The sequence below is a fragment of the Leuresthes tenuis genome, unplaced genomic scaffold, assembly GCF_036924035.1.
Source record: "Leuresthes tenuis unplaced genomic scaffold, fLeuTen1.0.hap1 SCAF_7, whole genome shotgun sequence".
NCBI lineage: Eukaryota > Metazoa > Chordata > Actinopteri > Atheriniformes > Atherinopsidae > Leuresthes > Leuresthes tenuis.
In genome coordinates this window covers 35866187-35875941 of record NW_027325361.1, presented here as the reverse complement: position 1 = coordinate 35875941, position 9755 = coordinate 35866187, and the positions used below count along the sequence as shown (strand labels likewise).

Genomic DNA, 9755 nt, shown 5'->3' with positions numbered 1-9755 from the left:
GGACATACATTGCGTGATGTGAGCAGAGTGGAAAAGTACAAGATAAGAACATGGCTTATTTAAAAAATACAAAATATGAATACATAATGTCTAAGAACAAAGCCGATTATAACAGTATTTTAAATCATCCATTTGTACCTTTTTACTGTTACAGTAAAGACACAGTTTGACCGTGAAAACCTGTCGGAACCATTTTAGAGCTTTCACTGTTTCAGGTGGACAGGAATTGGTGAACTCCACGTGTGACCTTGTGTTTCAACAGCTTCTGTTAGCGTATGTGGCTAAGTGGGTTGGTCCCTGGTGTGACAGAGCCAACCTACCCTAATCCTAACCACCTATCCCTGACCGGCTGTAACCCTAACCACCAATCAGTAGAGAGTCTTCCCACATCGACTATCGGTCAGCACCGGCCTGAGAAACGGCCAAACTTGATTCAGAATGGCGAACATATTTCTGAGGACTGTTCCTCACGGCGTGATTACACGGTAAGACCCGCAGCTTTATGTTAGGAGATTCCTTCTCCGCGAGCAGCGTTCCTGCGCCTTCCGCAGTGGTGTGTTGCTGTTGAGTATTGTGTAATTGTTGTGATGGTTTTGTGTCACATTGTTATGATTTGGCGCTAAATAAAGAAAAGTGAATCATTGAATTGAGAGTAAGATTGACACACAGAAGATACAAGTTAGCTAATTCACGATATATTTATGGCAAATGTACTAATTTTACGAAATTTTAAGTTAAAGTTTCGCTTTAACTTAAGTAATCAACAACACATTCAACAAAATTAAGTATTGTGCTCGTGTTTTATTCTTGATGGTGTGTATATTTGGGCAGGTATCTTTGGCCCTTGTCGTCCCGAACAGGTTTCCAGTCACTCAGCCAGGCTTCCCTCCTCCACTGTCAGACCGCTAAACTCAACTCCAACAGGACGTCAGTGGTCCGCTGTGGTCGGCAGAGATACGAGCGACTATACCCCATAATGCTAGTCCGTCCTGACGGCTCCACAATCAACATCAGATACAGGGAGCCCAGACGCATCCTCCTGGTTAGTACAGTAACACTGGAGTTCATGCAACTTTCTAGATTGAAGGAAGTTTTAGTATAAATCCTTGTTATAACTATTCAGTTCCTGTCAAGTGTTCCTCTTTACACGTTGGTGGAGGTGAGTACTCCATTCTGACTTTTTGCAAAGTGTCAGTTATTTCCCACGAGACAGTGTCCCTGTCCCATGTTACTGTGTGTTACTGTTTGAAATTAATGTGCAACCTAAAGCTGTCTTTCGCTCCATGCCAACCTCCTGCACAGGATATATTATATCATAATTTCCTTACTCCAAACTATAGATTGTCAACGTTCTATAACAGGAGTCAGTGTGCGTGTTTGATGTTTGTGAGCTGATGTGTGCTGGCTTTGTGTGTTTTGACAGATGCCAGTAAATCTGTCCACCCTGTCTGAAGAGGAACGTCGAGCTCGGCAGAAAAAGAGAGTAGTGAAGAAGACCAAAACACAGACAACAGACCACTATGAAAACGACTTCAGAGTGGACAACTACAGTCACTTGTGGAAGAAGAAATAACTTCTTTATAAGTAAAATATGAATGTGGCAACATGGTTAAAAATGAGGCTTTAAACATGTGTTTGTCCATATTCAGAATGTTAAATGTAATATTTCTAAAACGTGAAGTGGTGAACTGAAAGCTAAAGTAAAGGACATTTTTATTGTTTGGATGACAGACTGCCAGGTGAAACAGAGTTTTGCATTGAAGTTACTTTCCTAGAAATGTAAAGATACTATTAAACTTTAAATCGCATGTCACTACATGCATGAGTCGTGGATCTGTTTATGACGACTGTGCTGCCTCAAAGTTCTCTGGTGAAGTCATTATTCATGTGAGCTAAATATCATGCTCCCCACGAGTTGTCTTTTATAAAAGCTTCGGCAACATGAATGCAGTACTGAACTGCCTGTCGACTGCTGCTTATGGAAATGCATGTATGCTGGTTACCAAAATGAAGCATCATTTAGGCTGCATAGATCCACATTTCATATATGAGCAACAAGCAAAACAGAGACTGAAAACTGAATGACTCGTAGCCATTAGTGAGCACAGAAGAAAATCTAGTTGTTACATTTACCTTTCACAAAAGAAGGGAGAAAGTGAAGTTCTTAATAAAGACTCTTAAATATGTCCCGCGTATACATAGACCCTAAATTCTAATGTCATTATTACTATGTTTAAACTGTAGGAACAACCTCTCTTGGTCTCTTTTGGGATGGCTGAACTGGACTCTTATTAAGGATTTTCATTTAATTCAAGATGAAAACACATCTTCACTATCAGTAATAGTGACTGATCAAATTCACTTAACACGACTCCATCTGATGAACACATCCCTGAATGTGTTTTAATTCAGTTACTGCATATAAGGTCTGCCTTTTTCTTAATCTCTTAATTTATTAATTAGATTTGACCATTTTAAGCCCAACTAAACTAAATGGACCAGGCTGCCCCAAGGTTCAACACGACGTGACATATCTTCCTCGTAAATTCATCGTTATTCCCACTCACCACTAAAATGTTGCCAAGCCACAAAAACACCCCAGCCCATTGACGGTGATTTCTACCACACCTTCCTCTTTGGTACACGTTAACTTTCTACATGTTTGTCAGTTGATTTACATTTCATTCGTTCACCAATCTATAGCATATCTTTGATAACAATTGGTATAGCTGCAATATAATCTCCCTCCGGGGAGTGACTATTGAATTGAAATATTCTCACTCCAGTTCAGCAGGTGGCGGTCATGCGCCATAAACCAGTTCACAGACCGGCGAAAGCGCTACAGTTTCACGCGAGATTTTCTGTGGTGACCTTGCACACTACACCGACCGAAATGGGGTATTGGGATGTACCGGACGGTACAGATTGTGTGGAGAAAACATGGATCACCACCAAACTGGGCACGGCTTTGGGTATGTAGTATGAGCAGATTGTGAGGATTACTGCAGATAAATGCTAGGCTGTCGAGGCTAACCAACCCAACTAGCGTTGTAGCCAATGCTAGCGGATTTCCTAAAGACTAGTATTAAGTAAAGTGCGTTCAGATTTAAACATAATTAAGTACACGCTATAAGCTAACATTCATTTGCTTTAACTTTGCTGGAGGTGTTTGTTGTGTTTTCGAAGAAACGAGCATCCAGTATTTGATTATCATCTTCAGTTGCTGGCCTTAGAGATTAGCAACATGCTAACTGGTTGTGTCTCAGTTACGTCATAGTTTGTAGGCTCATATTTAACGTTATCTGACTACTCTAATTAAATTAAGTGTTTCCGAATGCACCAAAAGTCAAGAAAATATCTTGTTGTAATTATGAAGAATACAATATTTGATTTAGTATTGAATGTGATTATCATTCATAAATGTGTAAAAAAAAATTATACATAAAAGTCGAAGATTTGTTGTTACTTTTCTTTTTTTAAAGTAATGGAGAAGATTGTCTTGATGCTTGGTGACATATTTGATGAGTATTATTGACAATCCCTACAGCCCTCCCCCTCTTTTTTTTTAAAATTTGAATTAATTATTTTTAATGTTATTGATTTATTTATTTGTCTTTTGTTTATATTGACATACCAAGTCTGCTAATGGAGAGATGATCTTCTTTACCATACCATTATTGTATGTTCATATGTTGTAAATAAAAGGAAAAGGTTGGGGCTTTATTCCCCTGAATCACGCTGACTCTCTGTGATAACTTAAGAAATAAGCTTTTGAATGCTGCTTCATCAGGCTGTTGAAGTGAAGACATTCTGTAATTCAAGTATTTCTCTGGTCATGGCTGTGAGGCGACGGTGCTAACCACCACGCAGGACCACAAAAATCTTGCATAAAAATATGATAGAATATATGTTTGAATGAGATCCTTCCCCAAGTGGAGGAGTTAAAGTATCTCTGGGTCTTGTTCACGAGTGAAGGACGAATGGAGCGTGAGTTTGACGGACGGTTCGGTGCAGCGTCTGCAGTGTTGCTCTGCACCGACCCGTCGTTGTGAAGAGGGAGCTGAGCCAGAAGGCGAAGCTCTCTATTTACTGGTCAATATACGTTCCTCCCCTCACCTATGGTCACGAGTTGTGGGTAGTGACCAAAAGAATGAGATCGCGAATACAGGCGGCTGAAATGGGTTTCCTCCGCAGGGTGTCTGGGCTCTCCCTTAGAGATAGGGTGAGAAGCTCAGTCATCTGGGAGGGGCTCGGAGTAGAACCGCTGCTCCTCCGCATTGACAGGAGTCAGATGAGGTGACTCAGGCATCTGGTTAGGATGCCCCCTGGACGCCTCCCTGGTGAGGTGTTCTGGGCACGTCCCACTGGGAGGAGACCCCGGGGGAGACCCAGGACACGTTGGAGAGACTATGTCTCTCGGCTGGCCTGGGAACGCCTCGGGGTCCCCCCGGAAGAGCTGGAGGAAGTGGCCGGGGACAGGGACGTCTGGGCTTCTCTGCTCAAGCTGCTGCCCCCGCGACCCGACCCCCGGAGAAGCGGTAGATAATGGATGGGATGGAATATATGTTTGTACACAATCTTTATCTCTTTTAAATTGGTAGGACGGTAGCTTATTACATTTCTGTCTAGAGGATGTGTGATTGATGAGTTTATAGTTCAGCCTTCATCTGTGTGTTTTCTAATGTGAAGCAGCTTCTTGTCAGTTTGCAAATCTATTGTAACCAGCAGGGCCAAACTATAAAAACCCATCAATAGACTGAGATGCAAGTACTTAAATAAGATGGAAGTTTCATTGCTGCTGTGTCAGCAATCGTGAAGCATCTCATTGTAAGAACTGTGACATCCCACTGACCAGATGTTATTATCATGACAGACCCTGTTTTAGAGTGTATTTCTTAAAATTGGCTCTGCTTTCACAAGCACACATGAATTCATTCATTGGTTCACATATTTAGCCCATAAACTTCTGTGTAAAATGCTGCACTTTTACATCTTTGCAGCACAGTTACAAAATTGCAACTCGTGTTATTTTACATGAGGATGCTCCATTTATGCAAACAGTGCATTTGTCATCATGCTTGTATCATTTTAAAGAGGAAGCAAATGGTTGTAAATGTACACATGTAGCAAATGGTACATTAATAATCAGCCTGTTTAACTATTAAATCATTACAGGTCTCAAAGTTTCAAGCTGCACTTCAGATGAGTAGTCACCTGTTGGAGCTGCATCTGGTGTTCATGAAAAATTCTTTATTGAGCAGGAGGCTACTTACCACACTTGGTGCCTTTCTCCCCTAAAAAACTCTTTAGTCTTTTAGTGGCATGACATTTTTTTTTTTAACTACTGGCTGAGGTCAAACTATTATTAACAAGTAGAAATGCTGCAAGAAAACACTTCTTATTTGGTGTTTGTGTGGGTGTTAAATGACGCAGTCATGCAGCTGGCATTTACCAGTACTTTCTAGGTTGATTTTTAAGGCCACCAATGCTCCAGCTGTAGGGATGGATGGAAACCATAACATCATCCCTGAAAGAATGGGCACCGTATCCCTGCAAAACATGGGAAGGATCATATGGTCGGGTATAGTGGGAGGTATTGGAATTGGACCAAACTACCTGCAGTAGAAAACTAAAAGAAACCGTGTTAACTTAAGACATGTTCCACCATTTGATGGAAAAAGAGTCATTTATGAAACAAAACAACTGCCAAAGAAGTCACCACTTAAAGATATGCACGCCAAATTTACTCTGCTCACTGTTACAAGGACAGCTTCAGCAAGAATGAAATGTTGAAATATGCTAAACATCACTGTAGAATAATGTTTCAAAGTATAAGTCCAATTCCAATTCCAATGTGGACACCACTTCAAAAGTTCAGGTTATCTTAGCCATACCTACAGTTGCTCTGTTTCTTTGTTGACCGCTATTTTTCGTTAGTTGGCTCTAAAATAAGTATTGTGGGTTGTTTTAGTTTGTTTTGTTTTCCTTTGTTTCTACCACGTATGTTTGTGTGGGTTTCAGGCCTCGTTGGGTCAGCCTATCACATAGTGGCATTCCAGCCGGACTCTGCATTGGCAGCACTACAGAGGGCTACCAACGCCACAGTGACAATGGGTAAATATACTAACACTCTGATATTCACATTTCCATGAATGTCTGGGCCTGTTCTTCATTCCCAGGATCTGTTCCTGGTTGGGTTTTTTGAGTTCCTGTTTTTTTTTTTTTTTTTTTTTTGGTGCTTCAAAATGAGAATTTGATTTCAACAGCTGGCCAATCATATGAGATGATGGACATTTGTGAGGTTCTTCCTCCTAAGGGCAGAACACACCACCACTGAACTCTGCACCCCCAAAACCTCCAGCGGCTTGCTGTGTAACGACGCTCTGTGACACAGCACGCTGTCCTCCTGTCCTGTCTTAGCTCTTCTTCTATGGTGCCCTAGGAGGTCTCACCGTGATTCTTACCTGCTTTTATGGCAGAGATGTCTTGATTCAAACAGATTTGTAAAATGAATGAGAAGAGATTGTTGAGGTTGAGAAATAACTGGAGATGCACAAGCCTGTAGTTAAATCCCAGTTATTGAAAGAATTATTGATCTTCAGGTAAGAAACCAAGTTTAATTAGTGTCTTTCCTTATATAATTTTCTACAAACACCTGAATGTGACTGAAAGCATTTCAACAGAAATGTTTTGTCATTTTAGTAATGTAATAGTAATTATGTGTTTACAGTTGAAGTTCATGTTAAATCCCACAAAATCATAAAACTCTGCCACTTGCTGACATAAACGGGTACATACTTAGTCCTTTTGCTAGTAATATATAAACTGCAGGAATATTAGCTTAAGTTTAGTGAATGGTAATAATAAGAATATTATCATAGGACATACTGTGATTACAATTACCATTTGGAACTTAAAGTCACGACAGTCCACAGTTTGTGTGGTTTGGAGTATAGGGCCTTCTGTTGGTGCTAATAACAGCAGTTGATGAATATCATATTACGCTCTGCAGTTGTACTCAAAACCTGTGTGGTTTTGGCTTTTACAACATGTGGAGCGTCGTCCAATTGTGTTTACATTAAATAAGCTGACTGCTGAGGAGGTTTAACCTTTGGGAGATATTTTGTGAGCATAATTATTTTTTCATAGAATGGAGAACTCCACCATCACCTCAGATCATCAAGAGTTGAATCCAGATTAAACATGGGTCTGAATATGAAAAACTGCCTCATGAGCCACATTTTTTGCATTTAGATAATACTGTTTGTCCCAAATCCTGCAAATCCCCAAGATGATGGCAGATGTTCCTGCTAATTCTCATTACCATAACTATTTAGCTTAAAGCTATGAAGTCCTTGGTTGCTTTGACTTTATCTTTAACATTATTTACTGCAGTATTCTATAATGAAAGTTTTAAGCAGACATCAATGAAAACAAATCCAGACCACAAATTAATATTACTCTCCAAATTTTGGTGATGTGATGCATCACTTTGGTGTCACAGGGCCTCTTGTTAGAACTCCGTAAGTGCTGAATATAATTGTGTAAAATTATGACATTTTTAAATGGGTTGCTGTGTCTTGGCAGCCTCCATGGGAGCAATCTTTGGAATGGCAACGTGTCTCAGTGCTCAGGCTCGTGAAGTCCCAGATGACCCTCTGAATTATTTTATTGGGGGCTGTGCCTCGGGGATCTTCCTTGGAGCCAGAAGTAAGTACCAGTCCTGACTGTGTTAAACATTATGAAAGGATACAAAAAGTGGGATGGTCTAATCCCTGGATTCCGCTGTATTCCAGAACACCACAGTAATCTTTTCAAATTAAACACCCTGTACAAACTACACGACCGCATCCATATCACACATGACGTGACGACCAGAAATCACACAGTCATGGGATTGTAAGAAGATTTTATTGGACACACACACACACACACACACGTCTGTAAACAATATTTGAATAAATTAATCAAACCACACACCCTCCTTCCCAATGATGTGACTTATATCTAGATTCTTTTCAAGGTTGTGCGGATGCAAAAATCCACGGATCAGTGTTGTATTTTCATATCTGATTTTGTCCACTTGGTGTCACTCAACTTTGTATCTACATCAGATATTAAGCTCTGGAAAAAATTAAAAAGACCACAGCAAAAAAAAAATGTTTAAATCGGCATCTCTAAGATTAAGATTACTTTATTGTCATGTTAGTCAGGTGCCTCACACAAAATTATTCTCCGCATTTGACCCATCCAGGTTGGCACCTGATCATACACATACACATGCAGATGCACAAAGTCACACATGGAGAGAGATGCCATACACTGGAGCGGTGGGCAGCCCTTGGAGCATGGGCGTATGGTGCCTTGCTCAAGGGCACCTCGTCCGTGGAGGTGGACTGACAGCTGAAGGGGTGGCATTTTATTTATTTTATCAAAAATAGATTGTATCAAAATTTCAGACCGCCTACCTTCCAGTTATTGGACAACCCACTGTAACCACTGATCCACAGTACATGGATGACAGCCATTCTATTCCAGTGTCTGTTGATTTCCAACACAAGTACCCCCATTCTACTTAATGTGGTACCGATTAGGTGATCACCTGAACATAATCTTATTCAACGAGGAAAAGTATTTAAAAAAAAAAAAAACCACTGCTGTGCTCATCTTGCAATAGGTCCACCTGGACAGCAAAAACAGTAGTAGTGGGACCTCAAAAGTAACTAGAATTTAAAAAAAAACACACAACAACTATTGACTATGCCAAAAGAGTTTAAAAGAAAACATTTTGAGTGACAAAAAGAAGTGTTCAATTCTGGCTTTACTGGCAGAGGGATACAGTGAGCGCCGGGTTTCTTCCATCCTTGAAATGTCTAACACAGCTGTTCATGAGAACAAGGTCAAGCCACAGACATTGGGGACATCAAAGCGACAGACTGGCAGAGGGCAAAAAAACGACTCTCTACTGACATGAGGCATGTCAAATCATTCAAATGTCACTCAGCAACTGTAGGATGACATGAAGTGACCTACAAAAAGAATAGCAAATGGCAGCTGGGGTGAAGTTTAAAATTAATTTACAGTATTTAGTCATTACCCAGTATTTGCTTCCCTCAGATGTTGTAGCAGATAAGGTCTTGATATACTGGTATAGATCATTCTCTGCTGGGTTACAGACAGATAGATGTGTAACCCAAAGGAAAAACAGGAAGTGTCTGGTGTTGTGGCAGAAGATAAGCTTCTGCGCTCTTTTGCAAGTCATGTATTAAAATGTATCTGTCAGTGTCCACACAGCTGTGAGTGGTTCAGACAAACACAGACCACCAGCCCTCTCAGAACTTCTGTGGCTTCAATCAGACAAAATCAATCTCATCAGAGCTGCACTGATTACAGTCTAGAGAGAGAGATCTACGTTATTGTGTATGTTTAGCTTTGTGGTGTATTTTTCAGCATTCCTTTTACATATCTGTTGTATCCATGTTATCCAATACCCTAAAAAAATCCAAGTAGATAAACCTGATCAAATTATCCATTATCTCAGAATTACAATAAATGTTCTGTGTTTGTTTATCCCCAGCCCACAGTGCTATGACTGGTACGTCGGCTTGTCTGGGACTGGGAACACTGGCCTTTTTCACAAAAGTTGGCAAAATGGAGGGATGGAAAATAGCCGGGCCTCCGAAACTATAGGAGGAGGGTGACTAAGATTAAATGTATGTTGTAAAAAGACTTAATGTAATAAAGTTCAAAACAAA

The 9755-nt window shown here is 40.4% G+C and overlaps 2 protein-coding genes across 2 annotated transcripts; both read left to right on the top strand.

Annotated features, from left to right (window-relative positions):
* The first annotated feature begins 374 nt into the window (after positions 1-374).
* On the top strand, positions 375-1813 carry mrpl55 (mitochondrial ribosomal protein L55). Its single transcript, XM_072388761.1, has 3 exons — positions 375-485; positions 832-1042; positions 1424-1813. Exons 1-3 carry the CDS (start codon positions 439-441, stop codon positions 1571-1573), a joined length of 408 nt encoding a protein of 135 aa, XP_072244862.1. The 5' UTR covers positions 375-438; the 3' UTR covers positions 1574-1813.
* A 975-nt stretch (positions 1814-2788) lies between these two features.
* On the top strand, positions 2789-9755 carry ndufa11 (NADH:ubiquinone oxidoreductase subunit A11). Its single transcript, XM_072390237.1, has 4 exons — positions 2789-2972; positions 6022-6114; positions 7588-7710; positions 9578-9755. The coding sequence occupies exons 1-4, from the start codon at positions 2804-2806 to the stop codon at positions 9688-9690; spliced, it is 498 nt and encodes a 165-aa protein (XP_072246338.1). The 5' UTR covers positions 2789-2803; the 3' UTR covers positions 9691-9755.

Excerpts from the sequence above, each read along its gene's own strand:
- ndufa11 (XM_072390237.1), top strand. The coding sequence starts at position 2,804 with ATGCGCCATAAACCAGTTCACAGACCGGCGAAAGCGCTACAGTTTCAC. Across the intron at positions 2,973-6,021 it reads CAAACTGGGCACGGCTTTGG|GCCTCGTTGGGTCAGCCTAT; the intron begins GTATGTAGTATG and ends TGTGGGTTTCAG. Across the intron at positions 7,711-9,577 it reads GATCTTCCTTGGAGCCAGAA|CCCACAGTGCTATGACTGGT; the intron begins GTAAGTACCAGT and ends GTTTATCCCCAG.
- mrpl55 (XM_072388761.1), top strand. The coding sequence starts at position 439 with ATGGCGAACATATTTCTGAGGACTGTTCCTCACGGCGTGATTACACG. Across the intron at positions 486-831 it reads CCTCACGGCGTGATTACACG|GTATCTTTGGCCCTTGTCGT; the intron begins GTAAGACCCGCA and ends ATATTTGGGCAG. Across the intron at positions 1,043-1,423 it reads AGCCCAGACGCATCCTCCTG|ATGCCAGTAAATCTGTCCAC; the intron begins GTTAGTACAGTA and ends GTGTTTTGACAG.